Genomic DNA, 26,305 nt, shown 5'->3' on the forward strand with positions numbered 1-26,305 from the left:
ATGAAACACGTTCATAAACTTAGCAAAAGTTTCTTAATTATAAAAGTATTAGTAAAGTTTTATTGTGTTGTATGAAAGTTATATAAACGCGTATTTCTCGTAGCCGAAATAGCTCAGTTGGGAGAGCGTTAGACTGAAGATCTAAATGTCCCCGGTTCAATCCCGGGTTTCGGCAAATGTTTTTTTTTTCTTTTCTTTTCTTTTTTTTCTTCTTTTTCTTTTATTTCACAATATCCAACCATTATACTTCACGAATAGTATTATTTGATAAATTTTTAAATTATTTTATAAATAATTTATACGCGTGTCGATAATCGTGACACCGAAACCGAGTCAAAAAATGGATTAAATTTATTCGATGATTTATTTTATAACTTTAGCAATGATGATATAAAATAAATCGTAAAATCAATTCCGTTCAATTTTCTTATTTTACCGACTGTCGTAATTACCTGCGCGTATATCTGAAATCGATCGAGAATCTTGCGAGGAATGAGAAGATGTAAACGAGTTTATGCGAATATATGTCTCATTCGCGGAACCGCATTAAAATCTCGTTGTGCACATTTATATTACGATGCATCATGCGTTATAATCGCGTGCCTCACGCGATACCTACCTGACGCAAGTGTAAATGTAAAAGTCTCTACTGTAACTTGAGGCAATCGTAATACATTTCATTAAACCAGCAATATCATCGGTACTTTCTTTTAAAGTCGTTCCGATCTTAAACATGAAATATTTCTACAATGGGGACCTACATACGTCAAATCATTGCATTGTTATTCACCGTATACACGTGATTAGGATTAAATATACACCGGATATTGCAACGCTTTACAAAGAGCATGCGCAAACAAGGTTTCCGTGTTTGGTATAAACAGATTAATAAATTCTAAGTTACAAGCGAAAGGAAAGGATTGTTTCAATTGAAAGAAAGATATATCAAACTTGCGTTGCTTGTTCTTTAATCAGAGTCTCTAATTGAAAATATCTATATCTTTTTTATTTGATAAAACTTGCGTTATATAAAAGATCAACGTATACAAATTACATCGAATTCTTTCAATAATTCTCAACTTTCGTTTTATAATCTTGTTCGTGAATGAAAATGCATATGTTTAATAAATTACAACCAATCTCTCGTGGTAATATAAAAAATGTAAGAGAAGTTGATTCGTCAATGAAATATGAATAAAACACGTGTATCGAATATTTGCGAAATGTTTTCGGTTGGTTAGACGATCGTTTGTACGATGTAAAACTGATGGCAGAGACGACGACGACGACGACGACGACGACGACGATGATGTAGACGACTATTATTATTATTATTATTATTATTATTATTATTATTATTATTATTATTATTATTATTATTATTTTTATTAATGTTTCAGGTGTGAGCCGTTATGGGTTATACTCGTTATTTCCCGGGGGTGGCGGAGGTAGTTACGTCGCGGCCACTCCCGCCACCCCAGGGCCACCCACCCCCGCGCGCGCTTATCACGCAACAACGCATAAGGGTAAGTTTATAAAAACTTTCACCTTCTTTTAGTCTCGTTCTCGTCTCATCTCTTAAACAACGTCGACTTTCTCTCTCTCTCTCTCTTTTTTTATCTTTCTTTCAATCTCTCTGTCTTTGTCTACATCTATCTTACTCTTTCTATTCCCAACTCACCCACTCTCCCACTCTCCCCTCACCTCCCCCCAACACAAATGTTCGCTTGTCTCCATTTCTCATTCTATACTTCGCCTCCACGCTTCTCCCGTCGTTCAGATTAGATTTATTCGTTCCGGGAAAATCTGTGACAGACTGCGAACGTTTCTCTCTTTCAAGTGCATACGTCTTGCAAATCACCGAACGAAATAGCATCGTCCATTAACTTTTATACTATACCTAGGATCAGGTCTTATCCCACTCTCTCTCTCTTTCTCTTTCTTTCTTTCTGCTTTTAATTCGGTTTTATTTTGTTTTATTTTATTCTATTCTTATTTTACCTTGACCATAGCCATTTTGTTTTCTCAAATAAATATGTGATTTTTCATTCAATTATTTATTTCTTTTGTACTACGAATTAAAATGCTTATTCATGTATACATTTTCTATGTACTTATAAACCTGTTTGCATCGACAGATCATTTTTTTTTTTTAAAAAAAAGGATGTAAAAGAATTTTCATCGATTTACTATGACTACGATGTTTGATACGTAGATGATTTCGATTATTTCCGTATGATAACCATCACGATACGAACGAAACGATAAGAATATAGAATTAATTTCGGTTTTTGGTATGGAAATATTGTAACGTGTTAAAGCTTGGCAAATTTTCCAACTTATTTTTCTCAAAAAAAAAAAAAAAAAAAAAAAAAAAAAAAACAAAAACAAAACGTCGTGTGAATAAATATGATTGCACATTTTTGACTTAGTTAGTTTTTGATATAAAGTAAGTTTATACGTTCGGTTGTATCATCAGTTACAGAACACCTTGTATATGTCCGAATGTATTCGAAGTACATGCAGATAATTTGAATTCGGTACTTTGGAAGCACGTGCGTATGGGTAAACACGCGATCGTTTATAATTGGCATCGCTGAGATGTAATCTAAATGAAATAATACGCACTTCGCGACATCGATTGTATATTACGTTCTGTGCGCCACCTGCTGCAGCTGCTTTCGAAAAAATTGGAAATATTTGTACATTGCCGTCGTGTTGTAACTCTCTTTCCAACTCGCGAAATTGTGCCAACAATAAGGAATCTTTCGTGGTGATTTAACATTAAGATATCGTAAGAAGTTACTATCGTAAGAAACGAAAGGAGTATTTTGTCGAACGGAAAAGGAAAAAATAAAAAAGAAATAAAAAAAAGAAAATACAAAAACTTCTAAGAATTTCTCTTTGCAAAAGATCGAGATATCGATTAGGAAATAATACTTCTCCTTCTCGCTTAATCGATTTAAATCATAAATAATACATCTAGTAGAGGTAATACCAATTTCAACGTGAATTTCTATCTCCTTGATTTTTTTCCTCTTCTTTTTCTCTGTTTCTTTCCTTTTTGTAGTTTGTTTTTCTTCTTTTTTTTTCTAATTTTTCTTTTTTTTCATTTACATCCACGTACCCATTGTGTAAATACACAGGGATCATTTTAACGAAACGTTATTATTACTACCGTCCATTTTATGCAAGTTATTTCAAACGTACGTAGCCCACTCTCGCATCATCATTTAAGAGCGTCGAAAGGCCAAGTTATTCTAGAGGAGGTCAGTTCGTCTGGATATTTCGGGATTTTTAGGTTTTATGTAGGCGTTTCTAAAACGTTAGGCGGGTGGTAATGGCCGAGATCGAAATACTAAAGTCATTAAGAATGAACATTTCAAAGGAAAATAATGCATAAAGATTTTCACGTACTTTTCTTCTCGAAATTTCATTCAAACAACATTTTCCTACATTCTCGAGATCTTAGAAATTGAACGATCATAATTTGTAATTCGAAACAGAGAGAACTCCTAGATATACAATAGAACAATATTATATTCCATTTTTTTTTCTTCTTTTTTTTTTTAAATTTGACAATTATACAAAAAAAAAGAACAGAACAAAAAAAGTAAAGCGCGACTTTTGAAGACCCTTACTACACAATCACATACACAAATAGGCGTGCAACCCCGTACCTTCTTGGCCACTTTTTTCTTTTCTTCTTCTTCTTCTTTTTTTCCCTCCCCCCTTCCTCTCCGATCTGTCCTTTCACGTGGGGCCCAGTCGCGAGCAAAGGGCACAAAGGCGCAATTATGCAATTAAAGCGGTGAACTATGGAACGGGGGGTCGGGGTCGGTCTCCCCCGCGTGTGTATGCGTGAATAAGAAAAAGATAGATAGAAAAATAAAGAGAGAGAGAAAGAGAGAAAATGCTTTCGGTCAAATGGAATTTTTGCTCGGCTTGCATTAGTTTGCGTGTCCCGTCTTCTCTCCCGTTTTCGGTTGCCTCGTGTTCAGGTATATGCTCCGTTTACCTCTCGTTTCCTCTCTCCCTCTTAACGACCTTATTGTCCAAGGTGTAATCCTAAACGCCGCACCGTTCGCGAGGACCACGTTCGAGGTACTGACGCTAAAAAAGAAAAAAAAAGGATTTGCGTTGAGGTAGGAAAGAGAGAAACAAAAGCACCACCATCATCACCGGCACAACAAGAAAAAAAAGAAGACGCTATTTTTCTTTCTTCTTTTTTTTTTTTAAGAGAGAGAGAGAGAGAGAGTCGATTTATCCACACACGAGAAAGTCGAGGAAATCTTTTCCCTCCCCCTCCCCCCTGTTGTTCTACTCTAACTCTTTTAATCTCTTTATATAAAATCGAATCTTAAGCGAACGAGATTTCAATTATCCTCGGTTAAATGTATAGATAAATATTTAGTATTAGTTAATAAGAGTAAAAGTGTATTGATGCAACTGCATAAATGTGCAATTCACATTTTTCTTAGAGAATTCTTTTCTATCTGGTCAAAATGTATAAAGTTACAGACCGAGGATTTAGTTGTTAGATAAGAGAGTCATGGTATTGTTGTTAATATTATAATTATTAATATTAGTTTAAAGAGAATTTGTGAGCTTGACGTGAGAATTTCCTCGGCTTTTCTTTCAGAATTTACACGCTCGAATGCTTACTGAAATGATTTTGGCGTTACACGGACACAAAATCGATTTTAATGAATAACTATATGTCTATATATATATATAAATATATAGATATACGTGTACGTGTATTTCTCTATTAATCGTCCGAACGAATATTCGTCGAATGACCGAGTTCTCCATCGAGTTGTTCGATCGAACTCCACACGCTTTTACGCACCTATGACTAATTTTCAAATTCATCCTTCTTTTTCTTTGTTTTTTTTTTTTTTTTTTTTCACGCTGCGTCGAATGTTGGCCGCAGAACGAACAGGTGGGTTAGAGAATGGAAAATAGTTGTTAAATAAAAAGATAATGCTTTTGACAGATATCGAGTGGGATCAGATTTGAAATTGACGTTTCTATTGGCCGTCTGCTGATATATAAGCGTAATACAGTTTAGTTTAATTTAGTCGCCGAGGTGTTTTTCTAAACTGTTGAATCCAAACTTTATCGTAAAACTTTAAGTACTAATCTTATCGATCATCACAAAATGTCAAATAACATTCGTAAGCCTGTCGATATGTTTTGACGTATGATTGAATATGTAGTGCGATTTATATAACTAACATTGATAAAGTTTCACCTTCGATTTGTTATTAAAAATCTTCATTCTAATCTATCGTTAGATCATTCTAATTTCGTGACAAAACAACTTGGAATACATTTTTGTCTTTGTTTTTACATTTAAAGATATGAATCTGCCATTGCAACATATCTGTCAAAAAAAAATAAAAAGAAAACAAATGTATAAATTTAACAGGGACCGTAAAAAAGGACTTTTGCGACGCTCTGTATATTTTTGTCGATATGTACGGTGAAAATAAAAATCATTGTTTAGCATTTTGTTCGTATGGAATAGCAGTTTAAGTGTTTTTCGCACGAGATAGGATAACGCGAAACGCGAATGCAAGTCCGCGGAAATCGACAACACTTTCCGTTCCTCCCCGCACTTCATTTTCCTCGAACTTCTTTTACTTTTTTTCTTTTTTCTTTATTCTGTCTGTCTGTCTCTCTTTCTCTCTCTCTCTCTCTCTCTCTCTCGCTCTCTCTCTCTCGCTCTCCCGAGAGAGCGGACATAGAGTACGATTAAAATGAATTTGCATAGACTTTCCATTTATTTATCCAGCGGTCCGTTTATTGCATATTTATCGAAACCAGTGAGAAACTAACGGCGATAAATTTCAATTCGCCCATCGGCCGAAGCCGATGCGGACGACGGGATTTAATATTTATACGATTCTCTTTCTAGTTGCTGGTTGGTTGATTCTGACTGCGTTCGCGCGCACGCAATACGATTTTACGCGACTTTTCCTTGAGGTTTATCGTTTATCGTTCGACCTCCTTCGATCTCTCTCGGCGGTAGTCGCGAGAAAATTCAAAGAATGCAACAACGCGCGTGCACTTTTTTTTTTATTTTATTTAACGCGTTATTAACGACTTGCTTTTTTCAACCAAACTGTAGCAAACAAAATTGATTTCATAATTTAAGTTAACACAACACTCAAATCCCCATTTATCTCGTACTTATGGATCGTTTAATGTTTATCAAACGCATGACTAATAATGGAAATTTCTATAATAGGATAGATAAAGAAAATCGTTAATAATGTGTTATACTCTGACACAATGAAGAAATCGACGAAGTAGAGAAAATAAGGAATTCAAGGTGTATACTCGAAAGATCGATTAAATGGAGAAATTCTTCAGTTTCAGAGAGCGTGTTCTCTGCCGCTGTCGGAGTTGGCGTTGGCGGGTACACCTGGGGTGCTCCCACGCCACCCCCAGGATCACCCTACAGCCCTGTCCCTGTGACTCAGCTCGAACTACTCGCCAAGAATTTGGCGAGTTTGGGGCCTCCCGCCCAACAGGCGTTGAGCCTTCAGGGTGTCGGCGTTAATGTCGGCAGTCTTCATCATGCGCAGCACACTCAGCACACGCAGCACACCCTCAATCTCGCTGGACTTCATCATCTGCACCATGGTGAGCAAACGACATTATTGATCGCAAGTAGGTAACATCTTTCTCACAACGGTATGGTTTAAATTCTAATCAATATATTATAAGAGGATATATATATATAAATAAAATAATATTTTTCTCTTAATTCTCTTTTCCTCCACTCTCAATCGCATTAGAATTTATTTGTCGATTGATAGAGTCATCGAAATTAGAAAAATTTGTTTAATTATTATTAATTTATACACTCTCTCTTTTCCAAATAATTATAGAAATTATAAATCTTCTATTTGTCATTTGTGTCGTGTCAAATAGATGACTCACGAGAATTATAGGGAAAAATACTGTTGTCGCGTCAGTGATGACCTCATAGTTCAATGGGGTTGTTGCATTACTGATACAAATATGATCATTATGATCTATCCTCTATAGATATAATTTAATATAACGATAATCATTATTTAATTATAAGTTGATAAATAATATATGAGATTTTGTCGAGAAGATTAAATCGTATTTATTTCGATTTGTCTTCTTTCATTATCCGCGAAAGAAGGTTTACATCAGAACACTTTTTCGCCCCAACTGTCCCTGGTGACCGGTAACGCGCCGACATTGACGATCAATAGTTTTTCCCCAAATTCGACGGGTAATGTCGTGCCGACGACAGGAGTATTGCTCCAGGAGTATCAGTCACCGACAGGCTCGACGGGCACCGGTTGTTCCGTCGCAGTGAACGGTTCTTCATGCCCAACGAGTTCGACGAGTACCACGATGGTTGTCCAGGGTGGCAACCAGGTTGTCCAGACTACCGCGAAGAAACGAGAAGCCTTCCTCTCGAGTCAAGGTCAACCGGTGAAACTGGAGAACAAGTCGACGAGGCAACCCTGCGTTTGCAGGAACAGCAACGGTACGTAAACCTTCCTTTCTTTATTTATTTCTTTCTTTATTTATTTCTTTCTTTCTTTACTTCCCTTCCATACTTTATTTGATAGATACGTCTTTAGTACTAATGTAGTTTGTACAAAGTTATCACGATTCAATTCTTCTTCAATTATGTCCATCATGTTAGGACATAGGAATCTATTAACGTTGCTTAAAAAAGAAAAGAAAACGATAAAGGTAGATAATAACATTTATACTAGAAATAAACTGTCTCTTCGTTCTTTATACGATATGAAATAAATAAACACCACTCTAAAATTGATCAGTAATTTTCTATTTAAAACGTTTCATCGGAATCGTTTTAATCATCAAGAATTACTATAAACGAAAAAAAAGTTATTTCACCTGGAAATAGTTACTGACACAACATCTCCTAAATCATTGACGTCATTCAATCAACTCAACGCATAGAAAAAGTATTACGCGTTGTATGCATTTGCGAATCGTTCAATTCGATTACATCGAATTTTCTTATTTTTCTGAACATATACACAACACATATACACAAACGTAGTTAGATTTACGTGAAAAGCAAATATTAGCGAGGACTGAATGTTACGATTGTCTGTTATCACGTACAAATAACTCGTTAGATTTCAATCGAAATTTTCAATTGGAACACGGTAGAGACACACATGTGTACCAACATACGTACGTATTAGTCGATGGCCTGAAGGCGATATCGACGAACCTGTTACGCTAAGAAGAGAGGAGCAGGAAGACGAGAAGACTTCTACGGGCTGGGAGTTAGCCATCGTTGTTGATGCAATTGACGACCTTGAAACCAACTCCCTCCGGGAGTTTTCTACTCTAAGTCCACGTCAACTATAATACTACTACGAGAAGAAGAAATACAGATGGAGGAGACGGACGGAGATCGAGAAAGAAAGAAAGAAAGAAAGAAAGGAAAAAAGAAAGAATGAGGGAGTGAGAGAGAGAGAGAAGGCGAGAGGAAAAAATAAATAAAAAGGGAAACGAAAGAGTAGAAGACGGGGAAGAAAAAGAGACGAGGCGCGGAAAAAGAAAAATAAAAAAGAAAGGAACTCGGTGTATGTGTGTATGATAGAGATAGATATATGAAGTAGTGGAACAGAAAGAGATAGCAAGTCTTACGCAAGATTCTCTCGCTTCTATATTTACTATGCGAGAAACGACTCGTCTCTCCCTCTCTCTCTCTCTCTCTCTCTCTCTCTCTCTTTTTGTTTTATTCTTTTTCTCTTTCTCTCTTTCTCTCTTTCTACGCGTTTCTCCTTGGTGTCTCCGACGCCAGTTTTACGCTTCGTTTCCATGAATCATTCCTTGGCCACCAAGTGACGTCGATACTTCCCACGAAAACCAGTCCTTACCTTCGTAGAAACTCGGCAAAGACTTTTGTGGAAGAGGTCCTGAAATTCATTCTTTTCTCTCTACCTTTTTCTTCCTCTTCTTCTTTTCCTTTCCTTTCCTTTCCTTTCTTTTTTTTTCTTTTTAAGTTTTTTTTTCTTCTACTCTTTCACATTGACAGCTAAAGAGTTCAGATCGAATCGGTGAAATAAGTTCTCCGTTGACAAAAAAAATCTATGCTTTTAATCATTGGATATAATTCTTGTTCAAGGAAGAAACATTGATTTGATTATTACGCGAGTCGTTCCTACGGCAAATCGATTAAAATATCCTATAAGCTAATTGTAAGAGTGGAAACTGATTGAGTTATATTCATATTATTTAAATTTTCTCTCTCTCGCAAAAGAAAAAAAAGAAACTAAATCTTTTTTGCTGGTATTGTAAATATTAAAAATGAAGCGTTCAATTGTTTTTTTTTTTTTGTTGGAACAAATTTTGAAAGTCAAATTAATTCTTTTTATTCGTATGGGGGATCGTCATTAACGTATGAATACGACCGACTATTTTTCATAATTAACGAGGCGGGGGGTGGGAGGAGAGGGAAGGGGCTAGCTAAATAAAAAGATCTATCGATAGTTTTCGTTTTATCGATAATACCTTTTTTCCGTTAATAATATTTCAATCGATATAGATTAATAATGTGTTAAGTGGCGATAATGTGATTAATTTTATAGGTAAAACGAAAGTGGTCCATTCGGATGCTGGCTGCAGCAGGACGTTGCCCGTCGCATCGTCCTGGAATGGACAGGATGCGAATAATGGCGTTAATTCTAATACGAATAATAATAACAACCTAGTGAAGAGAGAACCCTTGGCCTCTGTACCTTGTCAGGTTGCCGAGGTTTCAACCTCTCTTCACGCTACCACTACCTCTGTTAAGATCGAGCCGGTTCCCCCGAAATCGGAAAATGGTGAGCTTACCAGCATTCCATTTTTCTCTTTTTTTTTTGTATTTCATTTTCAGAAATAAATATACAGAGTTATAATCGTACGAACAACGAATTTTCTTACAAATTATTTTGTTAGGTAACAATAATTAATGAAAGAAAGTTCATTGATAAGGATGATATTTTTTTTTAATCGTTCGGTTTGCAATTGATTGTTTCATAGGACGGGGGTGGGACGTAGGGGAGGGTATTGCTTGAAAAGAAAATTGTTTCTACGTTGGATTGTGAAAACTTTTCAACTCGCCTACGTATGATTATTTCTGTAATAATAATTTCAATCCTGATCTAAATAATATATATGTATATTTTAGAGAAGATTCTTTTAAAAGATATTAATTATTAGATTCTGATAATCGTAACGATGAAAATGATATAATCGTTAGAGGATATTTGAAATATTTCCAGCCAAAGTTTTTTCTTTTTTTTTTGTATGTACCAGACAAACGTCATATATATATTTTATATCAATTATATTAAAACATCTGACTTCAATTAACGGTCGCGATTACGAGGTTGTTCATTATCGCGGGTTTGTTATTTGCGAATTTTTTTTTTAATTACCATTCGAAAGTTAATTTCGTCATATACGGTTTGTTTTCGTGTATGCGTCAGACAGGCGCGAAATACATTCACCGGCTCGTTATTGAACCTTTGAACCGAGTGAAAGAATGAATTAATGAATTTCGATTATTTTAAATAGATTTACGTGAACGATTAATTGCCTACCATCTTACCGCTTTGATCCTTCATATTTTCCCTTCTTTTCCTTTTTTATTTTCTTTTTTCTTTTCTTTTTTTTTTTTTCTTCTTTTCACGATCGATGTTCGTTAACGACAAAATCGATCGAATGAGAGAAATTTTGTTGGCTTCCACGTAGGATACCTAAAAGCTTTTGTCTCGAATCAACGACGTGCCGCCTTTCGTTTATACTTGCATGGAGGAAAAACAAAAAAAAAAACTCCCTGTCAAAGTTATGAAATAATTACCATATTATCAAGGAAAAATATTCGACAAATTTTTCTCGAATTTCGCTGCTGAGAAGTGGTTTTTCAACGTTCTTTCGTGGCTGGCAGGTGGAGGGGAAGGGGAACAAAAAGTTTCCCTTGAAAATCAGCTTTTCTCGGTCGTTAAACGCGTAGAAAGAGTTTCGCAGGGTAGAACCGGGAATTATCTTATGTACGATCTGTGCTTGAAAACTTATTTTAACGACGGTAACTCGCGTTATGTTCGTAAATTACGTTCTTTCTGTATCGCGAGAGTGTTACGAAGTATATCGTGCTATCACATAGCGAATAACGAAAAATACATAATATATAAAATAAATATAAAATGAAATGCGTATTTTAATAGTTGGAAAAATAATATGTCCGAGAATCGAAATAGATAATATTTCGATTGGAAAAAGAATTTGTAAAGAAATTCGAGTGGTGGTGGGTGGTGGTGGTGTTCCTTTCCTAGATAAATTTGGTTTTGAATATCGAGAGCAGCTCCGGTTATTACACTTGGTGCGCGTGGCTTTGTATGAGTAGAAAAGAGGTATTCGTGAAATATTGATTATCTCGTACGGTCCAATACAAAATTCATTTCCATCGTCCGGCCTTTTTATTATATAGATTTTAATGGGGTGAGTTCTTTGCTGGGGGATCGAATGGAAAAGAGAGGTCAGGTAGTCGAAGAATTGGAGCTTACTATACAGAGAGAGCCCACGATTTTCATCGATATGCAATTAATGCAAAAATCACAGTTCCGTAACTATCCGGCTGCAAGAGGGAAAAAAAGTCTCTTTCTTTCCCTCAGACGATACAGTAATCGAAAAGAGAGAGAGGGAAAGAGCAAAATCCCATTGATACTGCTTATCGGTGAATATCGCGAGGACTTAAACTGTGCCTTTATACCTAGGACCATCCGATTGGCCATAATCCTTTCCACGAATCCTGCAACGTAGAAAGTACTAATTGGCCAATATCCCAATATCCATGCATTTATTCCTTTCTCGTTTATCGTTCAAATCGCGCGCGAATCATCAAAGTTTGTCTAACAGCTCGTTCTAAATGTTCCAAGAAAAGAAACAATTGTTCATTTTCGATCGTTACGGTCAAATTTAACAGATAAACAAAAATACGAACGTCTCGAATTGTTTGGTAAATATTTTCAATCGATGATTATAAAATATCGACGAATTATGAAATTTTTTTTATTAAAAGAAAAAACAAGAAAAAAAAAGAAGATATTGTTTTAAGCGAAAATTCGCGATTATATGAGTTTATTCGGTAGGATATTTTGATCCTAAGGAAAGACGTTGACAAGGTGTGATAAACGCGCGTTAAGCAATGCGTTGTAAGTTAAATAGCGAAATGGGGGAAAATGCAAGATAATTGTAGAGAATTCGTGGTTGAGGAAAGAGACAAGCGACCGTAGTAGAGTAGGATGCGTCCTATTCGTTATGCATTTGTTCCCCGGAAACTGTTCTCTCTCTCTCTTTGGTGTGTTTACCACGCCGGACGTTTTCCCGAGGGATTGCGGATCTGTCATTTAAAAAAGAAACGCCCGGAATAACTTATACGCTTGGCTTACAATTAGTCGCTTGGTTTACTCTCCTATCGGATGCACCGTATGCATGGTGCATTAGTAAGTTATTTTACGGGTATAGGAATACGTTGCGCGAATGAAAATTATGATGGTGACGTTAACGTCCGAGGAAAAATAAATAGACGGGAAGAACAATCGACGAGTTTTCTTGTCATCAAATATTCTTTATATTTTATTCAATATTTTAAAGAATTTTTTCTCTTTTTTCCTTATAAATCTCATTTATCGATCAAATTATTTATCATCTAATCATTTCTTTTTTTCACACAATTTTTCATTACATTTTCTAAACTACAAAATAAATCCCAATGGATCGCAAAGTAAATGTTATTTCATTTTCTGTATTTAATCGTGAATAAAATAAATAAAAAAAAAAAAAAAAGAAAAGTATCTTCTTTGCTATTACTAAATTAAAAATTTTCTTATTATTATTAAAAAAGTTAATTTTCTCCTTATAACTATTAACCCTTTCTCATTTTAAAAATCATTCACGCGTACACGGATACACACACACACACACAAAGTTTTTCTATCGTTTTCTTTCTTTCATAAAAGTATGCGACGTGTAATATCACATCTGCCAAAGGACTGTAAAAGTAGATGGTTGAAAAAGGACGAGTAGAAGGAAACTCGTAATCGAGTTTCTTCACCATCTCCTTTCTTCGAAAATCGATTTTCTCTCGATTCGTCTCGACCTCCAGCTCGATGACATTCGTCCATCTATCCATCCATCCATCCATCCATCCATCTATCCAACCATCCCATCCAACCAACCAACCATCCAACCATCCTTCCTTGATGCATCGTCACGCTTGAAGCATGGACGGATGCGTCCTTGGAACGTTAGAGGAACCACGAGAATTCAGTTCGATGCGTTTCTCCTCTGTTTCATCATCGTATTCCTGTAGATGAGCAAACGCAACCGAGTAATTGCGGGCAAAGATTTTCAAATTGCTTTCATTTTACTTTGATACGATATCATCCACAACTAATTGTAAGATAATTTCATTATAATTATCAAATCCAATCTTTTTTTTCTTTTTCTTTTTTATTTATCCTAACTTCATTTGCGATCAATGATACTAAAGATAATTAAGTTGAAATCATCCCCCTTTAATTCTCACGGAAACAACAACAACAAACACTACTCTAAATGCTTTATAATAAAATATCATTTCTTCGTTCTTAGCTTGCATATATTTTACCCCAACACACAATATAATAATAATAATAATAATTAACATAATAATGAAATAATGAATTACTCTTGCGACAGAATACTTGAATTCTTTTTATTATTCATAGAAGAAATTTAATCAAGAAATACAATTTCATTTGATCGTCTGGATAATTACTTTCGTTAAACGTTCAACAAATTTCTAGAATTTACATGTTTAATTACGTTTGAATTAACAATTTCCGAGATAGGTGTTTTTGAAAGGAAATCTCTCGTTCTCTTTTCTTTTTAGAAAGGCACTCGCGTGCTTCCATCCGAACGCTTGTCTCGATAGACGAAACAAAGGCTCCTAAGAGAGTTCTAAGATGTTAACCAACGATTTCTCTTCTCGAGTCCCTTCTCTCCTTGCTTAAAGTAAGTACGTACAATACGCGTGTAACCCCTTTATCCACGACGTTAGACGTTTTTCTATGTGTGTATATACACACACATACTTTTCTATATGCAATACGTGTATACAACACGTGCATACAAATTCTTGTAATAGTGTACGTAGACGCTGCTACGTTTCAAGCTTCTTCTTGTTCTTATTCTCCTTCACACACTTTCGATGCGATGTCGTATTACACTCGAGAAAAGACTCCCCTCGAAGTTGCCCTCCCATTGGTCGAGCACGCCAACATTCAACCCCCGATCCGTGGCTTTTCCTTCCTTCCCCTACTCTCTGTCACGAAAAGAAATTAATCGAGCCACCGAAATACGCCAGTCTCCTTGACGATCAAAGCTTATGTACGTTGCTTTTACGATGAAGAAGAAGAAAAAAAAAAAAAGAAAAAGAAAAAGCAAAAATGGAGTCGACATTCTCATACCCCCCTCTTCACCCCGCCATAGTTCATCGATGTATTATTATACTTTCAATCTCTTACGAATAATCAAACGTTTTGTTTTTTTTTTCTCTTTTTGTATTTTTTATATTATTAATTTGATCGATTATTTTTCGTTTTACGTTACTATCGAACGAAACTTTGGTTGATAATTACTGTTTCAAACTTTTAGGGAAATGTTCGAACTGTTATTGGTTTTGTTTTCTATATATATATATATATATATATGTATATATACACGTCAGTTTAAAATCGGTTTTATAATTGTTATTTTTCGGTTCTGTATTAAGCCGAACCGTAACTGATACAAGACCGTTTTAATGTTAAAGAACCAATACGGAAACGATTTAAAATCGGTTTGAAAGGACCAAAACCGATACGAGTCAGAACCGTTAAATCAATTGCAGTTGAAATATTTTTTTTCGGCTCTCATCACTGCTTCGAAAGTCGAAACCGATATTGTAACAGTTTTATTGTTATCTTTTTAATAATAATCAAAATCATAATAATAAAAATAAAAGAAGAATAAAATAGAACAAATTTATATTATTTGATATATATGCAGGGTGTTCAAAATTAACAATAAGCTGAAAAAAGAAAACAAATAACAACGCGGTTTTCCTGAAAACAAAACTTCAATGTTTACATGTACAATTTTTACATTACACGATTAAACAAAATATTATAATTATTATATATATATCGATTATAGTAATTGAGAGGATTTTTCGTAGCGTAGAAATATAATCGTGGCTGTGTAGTAGCAGCAGCAAAAGGTTAAGTAGGAGGTGCGTGGCACGCATGGCGACGCAAACACAAGGCGTGGCTCGAAAGAGTCTCGACCCTACGAGTCTATCCCTTTCGTTCACAACTACACCCACGATGTATATAATACGTGTATCTTAGTCGACGAACCGCGACAATGTACGTGAAAACTTTGGCCTATCAGCTAGCCAGCCTACGAACACCCCCTTATTGCGAATTTAATCAAAGTAGAGTGTACTACCGTGCTTGTACGAATGCACGAGAAAAACAGAGAGAAAATATTTTAGATACTCGTTTATGGTCGAATTACAAAATTTCTTCTTATTTTGATTAAATTTGTCCTTTTTGATTTTTTCTACCCTGTCAAAAGGTTCTTTTTTTAGGAAGTCACCGAATGAAAACATGAATTATTATAATAATACGATTATATTTGAAACTTTGGTAAAATCGATAAATGTAATTCTCGTTTTTTTTTCCTCTTTTCTTCTTTTTTTTTGTTTTTTTTTTGTGGATAATTTCATCAAATATCGTTAATCGAGAATATTCGATTATTGTAATAGATTTGAAAAGCAAAGTTAATTTAGATGAAATTTTTGATTACATCAAATATGCGGTGTAGAAATTTGTTATCGTTTAAAATGATTCGTTATAAATGTAATTTTATTTAAATCCCACACGAACCGAAGCAACGTGGGGTGATATCGTTCCGATTATTATTATTATTAATATTTCTCTTGAATCTTTTTCATTTTAGGTATACTGGTATCGAATACTAACGCAGGTGGAATACCAGTTGGAATTGCTATGGCAAGACAGAGATCACAACATCAGGAAACCTCGGCGTCCATGAGGAATGTCTCCCTCAGTCATCATACGTCGCATCACGCAAGTTATCATCACTTTCAACCTGACAATCTTGGTGAGTATCTATATTACACGTATATATTGTATATCTTGTATAGAGTACATATCCGTTACGTATGTTTATACATACATTTCACAATTTATGTCTAATATAATATAGATAATAATACAAACAAACATGTTTGAAATCAATTGATTTTCTGCCATAATGATAGTCAGTAGTACTTTTCAATGTTGTAACTTTCTAATAATCGAAAATGTTGGAAATGTTAAATGTGAATTCGTTGTGTTATTATTAATTAAAATATCTCTTGAACATGAATCGTATGAAAAATGCATTTGAAGGCAGAACTCGTACAGAATAAATGCAAACAAACAGATACATAGTGCAATAAATAAATAAATATATATATAATATATGAGAGAATATTTTCATTGATAAAATTTGTATGAAACTTAGATGTCTTAATTTCTTACCGTCGTGTATCTCTTTCTCTCTCTTTTCGAATCTTAGTTGTTGCATCTTTTTATAAACGCCGAATTCTTAATAAAAGTAATAAAAGAAAAGCTTTTGAAATTTGTATAGATGATCGATTATCGAATAGATGTAATTAGGAGAAAATATTAAATTAAGTTGGTTCGTTAGTTCGTTCGTTGGACAAAAAAAAAAGAGTATTCGCGAGTACAATGCGTTAGTACGCGCTCGTATAGAACGGATAAGCGTTATCGGATACGCGGCTGTTTTCATTTGAGCCAATGTGTAGAGGCATCGGTATTCGAGAAGCGGCTCGAACATCTGGGCGGAATATTAACGAGGAACGACGAAGAGGGGGATGCGGACATTCTTTCGAAATGCCTCTTCCGTTCCGCGAAGGGTAAAACCGATTGCGCGATATCAAATCATCCGGCAAATTTTCATTCCGACGTTTTATTCGAATTCTCCAGAAAATATCCCCAGTGAGAGAGTCAACGTAGACAGTTACGATAATAAAATCAAGTTTATAGTTCAAATTTGTACAAATATATATATATATTCTAAATGTGCGTGCATTGCATAGGGGACAACAAAAAAATATATATAATTATGATTTGATTATATCTAGAAAGAAGAAAAAAAAAAGAACATACCTTCGATAAGTTGGAATAAACAAAAAATGATAAAAAGAAAATAATATAAAACAACTCGGATATTTTAATAACATTTAATAATAGAAATTTCTTGCAAACATTGATAACAAAAAAAAAACAAGTATATAGACGCGGTAAGTAAACGAGTCTAACGAATAATTATATCATAATGATCCTCTCAATGAAATAAAAATATTCGAATAAAAAATATTCTACGAAGAAATATTAGAGTAGGGTGTAGTAGAGTAAGGTCGGAAGCGAAAAAAAAAAGAGGAGGAAGTATGAGTAAAAAAGAAAAGGAGAAAAAAAAAAGAAAAAAAGAAAGACTCTCGTAAAGAAGGAATTAAAAGAGTCATTCATACCGTATAATCACAATTCTTGTGGTCGATATTGTATCGTTTCTCCGAGGCGCTCGTTTTTCGTTTCCTTCATGCCGGCGCGGTAAAATGACAGTAATTTGCACGAGCCGGGTAATTTTCAGAGTGCGCACGTCTCCGTGGTAATTGACTGTCGCCGATTGCATATGCAAATATCGATAATCGAAGCAGCCTTACGACTCGATGCCAATGATTGATGTTCCGTACTAAATAGCGAGCAACACCGAGAAATCGGAACGGGAATTTCATCGGCAGACAATAATTAGATATAGTTGTGCTTAGAGATATTCGAGATGCTTCGAAACTCGACATAAGAGAGAAAGAGAGAGAGAGAGAGAAAGAGAGATATTATAGCGACGTATCATTGATTTCCTATAAATTTGATAAATATTTTATACAATAGTTCATTTAACGAAGATACTTTAAAAGTGTTAATTCAAAATCAAAGAGATATATTTGATAAGATTCCTTGAATCGTTCTGTGTTTTCTTTATTTTTTTTTTTCTTCGTTGCATTATAATGCATCCATCTATCTTTGCAAGATAATGAAAGAAACATTTGAATTCGCTTTGCCCGCGTATCGTAAATATCGACAACTTCGTGGTGTCGATTTTTCGGTCGCGTCTAACCTTACTTTTCGAAAACGCGGCGAATAAAAGTATAACTTAAAAAAAAAACTATTGAAAAATATTTATGTGGAAATAGTAATGGAAATTAGTTTGATCGTTAGTTTGGGCCCTGTCGTCAGGTTCATCGAGCACGGCCATGACGGTAGGCGGCGCTACGCTCGTCCACTGTGGCGGCGGTGGTGGGGATGAACGTCCGGCCCACCTCGCCATTCCTTCGGGTGCTTTGGCGCCCTCGTTGAACGCGGCCCTCGGTTCGAGTCTTGGTTCGAGCCTTGGTTCAAGCCTCGGTCCGAATCTCGGCCCGAGTCTTGGCTCCGGCCTGAATTCCACTTTGAATTCCAGCTTGAATTCCACTCTCGGTAGTACCGCAACGGCCGCGGCCACTACCGCTTGGCCTCCCACGCTTTGGCAGTATCCGGCCTCGGCCGCGGCCGCTGCCGCTGCTGCTGCCGCCGCAGCCGCAGGTAAACTTTTAACTTCTATCCCTCAATTATTTTACATTCTTATATTATAAATCTACCATCATATCTGTTAATAATTCCACGTAGTTTAATCATTATTTTTCGCTAAACTACACGAATTATTAACAAACCATCTTTTATATTCGTCTAACATTTCATCTATATTTTTTTTTTTTATCTATTTATCTATCTTTCTTTCCTTCTCGCTTATTATCATTTCGTGCCAATTCGTACGATCTCGCTTTGTTTTTTTTTTTTTTTTAGCAAAGCCGAATATTTCATTTTTACGAAGATTAATTGTGTCCTTTGTGTCAGATGACATTACAATAATATAGAGTATATATTTAATCAGATGAAAAATCGTTGTGTATCATTTGACGCTTTACTGAAAGATAATAATAGTTATGTGGAATATATATTTGGCTCTGTTACGTTTTAGCAATATTCTTTCTTTTTTTTTGTCGTTTCTTCGTCACGAACTTTTCTTACCATCTTAAATCGACGACGACAACTCTTCGTTGACCGACTGACATTTGAAAACACAGTAGTCTTTTTCCTTCTATCACTTACTTCTATTCGCTGGTGATGTCGTCTTAGCTGAAAAATTCATAAGCCTCGGGAGACACGTGTTTTTATCTTTATCTCGTCGAATTCTAACTCGATCGTTACCAACTTTAAAAAGGTCTATCATTCAAAAGCGGACCTTTTTGCGTTGCGCGTAGAATGATTTGTATTTTGTTTTATAGCGATGCCCATGGAACCCGTAGGGTTCCCACAGATGGGCGTCGGTGTGCAGGGCGGTCTGCAGTTGGTCAGAGATCCATCCAGCGGTCATCTTCTTTTAATTCACGCAGCCGGTACGTTAATAGCTCATTTTATTTCTGATTTTTCCTTTGATTTCCCTTCCGTTTTCTTTTTCTTTTTTCTTTTTATTTTTCTTTTTCTTTTTTTATATAGTTTCTCTTAAATATTTTTTCTTTAATTATCATTTTGATGTCTCAGAAAAATATATCGCAACGTGTGCTCGTAAGTCCTCTGTAATATGTTGTAAAAGAAAATAAAAGGAAGGAAAACAAAAAAAAAATGTGGGAAAAGAAAAGAAGGCGAAAGAGGGGTAAGAAACGAATATGGTTTTTTGACAGAACAAATGCAGCAGGCTGTGGTCTGGCCGAATTATCCAAATCACAATGGCGGAAACGTAGCGCCTCCGTCCCTTTTGTTACCACCGCCACCACCGTCCCTTCAACTTTTAGGCGACATAGGCGGTGCTAGATTGGTCCTTACCGAGAGTAAAAGAAAACAACAGAACACTTTACCGATCGTAAAGATCGAGGCGGATTGCGGTACGAGTCCGACAACCATAATCAGTAAGTTAGATCGATGTGATCTAGAAATACGTTAGAAAGGAAATATCAAATAAAAACGTTTTATGTTAATTTTCTATTGATCTATCTTTCCATTCAGAAACATTACGACAACGACTATTGAATTGACAAGAATGCTCTAATCACGACGGCAATACCAAAACTACTAACACATGTTTCTTAATTCTTTGAAGCACTGAATTTTAGAAAAAAAAAAATAAAATAGCCCGTTGTTAGAAAATTTAACACACGCTAGGTTTATTTTCGTTATCGGAATATTTTATATAACATTAAATGAAGAATCGAAAGCAAAATTATTTCGATATTCGATAATTATAGGTAAGAAACATAAAAAACAATTTCTAGATATTGATATGTACTTAAACCTAATCATTTGTCGAGGTAATATACGTAATATCCTACAATGCAAAATTTATGATGAAATTTTGAAACTCTCTGGCATGCTTCAAAGAGTTAATATACGATAGAATCGGTAGTTCGATAATCGTGTTAAACACCTTTGTCGATTTTTGCAGCATCGACGGAATCAACGAAGGCATTGCAGAGCGTGACATCGGTGACGGGCACTCTCGTGCCAGATGCACCGCTCGTAACGACTCTTCATTACTACCCACATGCACCAGCGTTGGTGCAGATTAGTCAAACGGAGCCCACGCATTGTAGGTCGCAGGTAGGTCGAACGTATCTCGTTAGAGATTTTTCAAGGCGAGAACAAAAATAATCATTTCCAAGGGCGTGCATAGAAAAGCGATCGTTTATCGATCGATATCTCGACTTCTCGAAGAACGATGAAGAGAGAAGAGAAGAGAAGAGAAGGGGGGKGGGGGGAGGGAGGGAAAGGAGGTGGAGGAGAACGGGAAAAGGAGAAGGGGCAGGAACTCGTAATGCTAGGAATAATTATGCCACGCTCAGGGCGCGGTTCAGCAATTCGCATAACGTGGAAACGTTCTGGCACATTGTATTAATCATGCGCAAACCCGTCCACCGATTTGCATTGCTATCTGCATAGATATTGCGTTCGCTCCACCAGCACGCCGCGCTACGTAATATCCGTGTCGGCGCTGGAACGCGCTCTCTCCGACTCGGATGCTGTTGCTTGCATTGTCCTTTTCTTTTCTTTTTTTTTCTTCTTTTTTTTCTTCTCTCTCTTTCGTTTTCCTTCTTTAGCTACTCGTTCTCTTAGCTTCTTCCCAATGCAATTTCTTCATCTTCCACATGTTCATCGTGATCATCATTGTTGTCTTCTCGATCATTATTATCCAGTAGTACTATCAAGCGAACGTTCACTTTTCCTACTCGTAACGTTAATAATATATTCAAATCAAATTTCTACATTCGAGATTGAGAATTTTTATTCGAGTACTATTCTCGACGAAATTTTAACTGCATACGTGTTCAAGTGTCCAAAAGAGTATACAAGAATTGTCGAGTTTTCAAAACTTACGATCGATCATATATAGGATTATGCTACCAGTCCCCTTTTCTCTCTCTTTCTCTCTTGACTCGTTCAATCGCAAAGCACGCCCGTATTTGACGATCGAAAATCCTGCGAAAAGCAGCGAAATTCGTTTATTTCGAAGGCAACCTCGCCGGTATCCTGTCTGACGCCCCCACCAGAAGTTACGTCGATCCATGCAATCGAACCACCACAGATGACACCGATGGTCGGTGTTCAGGATGCTTCGAATCAAACAGAAGCACCGGAAGCCGAACAGGAACAGGATGTACCGGCAATGGTACCAATGGAGACGCAGGTTAAACAGGAGCAGAATTTGAGTCCGTGTCAGCTTCAATGCGCGAGTACTGCGACAAATCTCACTACTACAACTACCACGACGAATTTGACGAATTTGACTAACTTCGAGATAGTCGCTGCTGCCCCGGAAAAAATGTGCAACGTCGTCAGGATAACAACTACTACGACTACGGTCAATCCGACCGTTTGCGGTATCGTCGGCAAAGTCGATAAAGCAGAAAACACGATCATCAATATGGCTGATTGTCCGAAATATTCGATTACGAGGGAATGCAGAAGCGTTACGTCGATCGACAGGACGATCGAACGCGTCGTGAGTCGTCAGGATGATTTGGAACACGACGAGGAAGAAGATTCCAGGCAGGATCGGACAACGATCAATGACGATGACGATTGTTACGACAACGGCAAGTCACCACCACCGATTTGTCGAGACGTGAGAACTGGTCCCAGGATCATCGAAATCACCGAAGAAAATTGTGACAGTTTTCACGAAAATTTGGATTTCTTTGCAAGGAGACGAGATCGTTCGACCGATCGTATTAGAGATCGCAGGAGAAGTTACGCGGTCGATACTACGCAGGAACAACCTCAACAGAGTCACGAAGACGAGAAAAAAGTCCTTGTCGAAGAGGTAAGACTTTTCAGATATTTTCATCTGTTTATTTATTATTTTTCTTTTCCTTGTTGTAAAAATAGTTTTGCATCTATTTTAAAATGATAAATATATTATTATAGGATCATCGATTTTCAATATATAAAAAAAATATTTTCCTTTTTCATAAATAAAAATGGACAAAGAAGTTACACATCCTCTTCGAATCAGTAACAGACATCCTCCTCATCTTTTCTACAACTAGAAAGTAAATCAAATGATAAAATTATTGATAAGATCGATAAAATAATATTTCCGTTTTAGCCCGTGATTGATCGGATCGCTGAAGAATCAAGGGGTACAGTTATACATCAAGTTATTGCTAAAGTATCACCGGAAACTTCTTATTGCGAGTCACAGACGAAAGAGGAAATGTACGAGGATTCTAAAGTAATCGTCGATTCGACGTCGAATAACGGGCCACAATCGATGACGATAACAACGACTACAACGACGATGACGACTACTATGACGACTATTATGACGACTACGATGTCAACTACGATGACAACTACGATGACAACTACAACGACGACGACAACTCCGCAAAATATTGGCGATTGCGATAGTTGCGGGAAAAATCGAGATATCCGTCCGCAAGTAGTCGTCGTTCAGCAAAATTCCGAAGTGAAACCTCAGATCAGTGTGAAATCTTTCGACATGCCCAACATCGATTGCGACGATCAAGAAGTGGAAACGGTCGTGATCAAGCAGGAAGCAGACGACGGTTCCTTTGACGAACAAAATTCTAAATTCGATAATCCATCGTCTATGGATAAGCCAAAGGATTCGACGAAGAGGCATTCGGTAGAACGATCTCATCCAGGTATCGAGAACGTTGTTGAGAAATTGAAGAAAAATGCAGCTGCCGCTATGCAAGAATCGTCCTGTCCATTACAAAAGATCGATGAGTCCAAAGAACGTAACGGCGATAACTTACGTTCTAGAAGGCATCCGGAAACGATGCCGAGAAAGTTAGAGAATGGATTGAAGAAACACATATTGAGATCCTGTGAGAATGAACAATTGATGAACGAGAAACGTGAAAATTATGAAAGATCGGAGATCGAAGAATCTTCGGAGAAAGATCCTTGCAGTTTAGCTTGTGCTCGGGATTACCTGCATAATGATAATAATAATGATAGTAGGAGTAACAATAATAATATCAAGAATATCAATGATAAAGAACATGTCAGCAGGAAAAGGTCTGCAGTGGATTCAATCGATTCCAGGGTCAAGTACAATGCATTACCGAAGGTAAACGCGAATCTCGCGAAAAAGAGTCGTCTTCTCGATAGAACATCAAATGTCAATGAAGACACCGTTATTTTATCAGCTGCCATTGTCGACAATCAAAATACCAAATTGAAATTGGCCATTTCGGCTAAACCAAAATTTAACGTTGATCTCAGTGGCTTAGAATTACTTTCGAACAGCATCGAACAGTTAGAACATTTGAAACCCGAGGCACAGAATTGTACGACACCGGACCTCGAGGAAGGAAAACTGATATCTCCTCCGGATGAGAGTAATAATAATCGGCTGAATAGTCGGCTCAATTTGCTCTGTGCTTTGGCTGCCATGAGATTTAACGAAGAAGTCGAAGGAGACAAAGTGCCGACTAAGCCCAATATCGAAAATTCCGAAGAAATATCTCGAGCTAGTAAGCTTTTGTTAAATCTTGGAAGGACGAGTTTGGAGAAGGAAAGAAGAAGATTGGATAAAAGAAAAAGTACCGAAGGAGACGATGAAAATTACGAAAAATCTAAACGACTCAAGACCGATGTTGCCTACGAAGATAACGATGTTAAAAATTCATCGATATATTATTACGAGCAAAGTGGTAAAAGTAGGAAACACGGAGCTAGATTGCAAGAAGACATGGTCTTCAGAGTGAAAAAAAAGCCAAGGAGAAGTATTGATCTCCCCGAGGACAATTGTATCGACGATGAGGAAACTTCTTCCTTGGCTGATAGATTCGTACGAGAACGAAAATGCGTTCCTAAAATTGACAAGGACAATAACGATTTGAATTATGTTGAAAATAAGGAAACCTTGGAACGTTACGAGCCTCATTACGAAAGATTTTGCACTGACGATAGGTGTTACCGTGATGTTTCTAAAGAAAATGCCTTGACAGATTCTGAAACCGAAAACGACAAGCCAACATCCTCTCCTACGAGATTAGAAGAAGACGAACTCGACGTAAATATGCAAAGGAGACGAGAATCTACAGAGGAAAGTAACAGAGAAGCAAAATTAGATAACAAAATAATCGCTGGTAAGAAAATTAAATTGGAAGAAGACGGGGTTTGGCCAAATACAGAATTTACGGTGATGAATATGAGAGATAGATTAGCTGATATCCAAAGACAATATAAAAAAAAACAAAAGGAACTTTCGAGGTTAACGCCGAAAAAAGAGGATAAGAGAAGTCCAGGTAGACCGAGAAAGAAGAGTCATTCTTCGAGGTAACAAAATATTCATTATATTTTATTGAAATAATATATATATAATATATATGTGTGTGTATATACGATTATATATTTTTGTTAGTTCCGAACACAGTATTCTCTCTTCTCCTCCCATTTTGGAACCAGTAGTCCCATGTCAAAAGTCTCCGTCACATTCTCCTGACGGAGCTCCACCGCCGTTAACGTCAGCAGTCTTGGCCATGCCAAGATGTAACGTGAATCTTGTGAAACTCGGCGAACCTCGAAGTCATATTAAACTTTTGGACAGTATACCTAGTATACCTATATCAGTACCACCGGTTGCTTCGCCTATCACGGTCTTACCTACTAGCAAGATACAATCAGAAGATGACGACAAGAGTGCTGGAAGGGTAATTATTTTCTTATCCTTTTAACAATTCACCGCGTGGGTATAATAGCGAATCTTGTAGAAGCAAGTTTTTTTTTTTTCCTTTTTTTTTTTTTTTTTTTTTAGACGGAATATGACACGTCTTCGCCAGCACCAACCATAACAAGTTCTTCAAGTTCAGCATCAAAAAAACGTAAATTTGGCCGTCCCAGAAAACTTATGTGCACATCCGGAAATACCAGACACTTTACAGAAACAATAGTAGCTAAAAAACCAAAAAGCAAAAGTTCCCTCGTGGGTTATTTGCTGTCACCGAAAAATAGGCATCTTCAAACAAAGGTAAAATTAAATTGAAAACGATTTTGATAAATCGAAAAAAAAAAAACGAAATAATAGACGCGTTAGTAGACAATCATATCTGATTTTTTGTTCGACGTAAAACGTATTCCTCTCCCCCGCAGTACATCGCCAAGTCTGGTTATACTCCCCTACCCTTTAAAACCGGAATGTTGTCCTTAAAAGCTTCTTCCAAGAATCACAAATCAGTCAAGGCGAAGACGAAACCCGCGAAACAAACTCCGCTGCACAATAAGAACGTCATCAGTTCGATTATAGCGGAGAAGGCTAAACTTAGCCATGAAGTTAAGTTGGATAAACACAGTAGTAAGGTAAGACCAAAACTAAAAGCTGAGGCAAAAGTTAAAACCTGGGAAGACGACGAGAGTTCAATAGTTGCAAATGTATCGACGGATGCCATTAGCCAGGAAATTATTGAGGTAATCACGTTCAGTATTATTATTATTATTATATTAAACGGACCCTTTGGCGGTTTAAATTGGTTACAAAATTCTTTATTGTAAAAATATTAAATTTAATCTTTCGGACGAATCTCTAAAGTTATTCCGTG

At 36.4% G+C, this 26,305-nt stretch overlaps 1 protein-coding gene and 1 non-coding gene across 2 annotated transcripts in view; both read left to right on the forward strand.

Annotated features, from left to right (window-relative positions):
• The window catches only part of LOC106783821, a 101,442-nt gene that overhangs the window by 70,858 nt on the left and 4,279 nt on the right, over positions 1–26,305 (forward strand). The window contains exons 3-17 of the mRNA XM_014742715.1: positions 1,401–1,526; positions 4,937–4,945; positions 6,382–6,681; positions 7,187–7,540; positions 9,633–9,869; positions 16,075–16,239; positions 18,438–18,782; positions 19,526–19,636; positions 19,922–20,146; positions 20,680–20,834; positions 21,724–22,554; positions 22,840–25,046; positions 25,132–25,420; positions 25,525–25,737; positions 25,860–26,174. Of these exons, the coding sequence (XP_014598201.1) occupies positions 1,401–1,526; positions 4,937–4,945; positions 6,382–6,681; positions 7,187–7,540; positions 9,633–9,869; positions 16,075–16,239; positions 18,438–18,782; positions 19,526–19,636; positions 19,922–20,146; positions 20,680–20,834; positions 21,724–22,554; positions 22,840–25,046; positions 25,132–25,420; positions 25,525–25,737; positions 25,860–26,174 (5,882 nt within the window). The remainder of the gene's footprint in view (positions 1–1,400; positions 1,527–4,936; positions 4,946–6,381; positions 6,682–7,186; positions 7,541–9,632; positions 9,870–16,074; positions 16,240–18,437; positions 18,783–19,525; positions 19,637–19,921; positions 20,147–20,679; positions 20,835–21,723; positions 22,555–22,839; positions 25,047–25,131; positions 25,421–25,524; positions 25,738–25,859; positions 26,175–26,305) is intronic.
• Positions 103–175, forward strand: Trnaf-gaa. The gene has a single exon. It is a non-coding gene; the product is annotated as a tRNA-Phe (tRNA).

Source organism: Polistes canadensis, unplaced genomic scaffold (assembly GCF_001313835.1).
Source record: "Polistes canadensis isolate GaletaPanama2010 unplaced genomic scaffold, ASM131383v1 scaffold_26, whole genome shotgun sequence".
Classification (NCBI taxonomy): domain Eukaryota; kingdom Metazoa; phylum Arthropoda; class Insecta; order Hymenoptera; family Vespidae; genus Polistes; species Polistes canadensis.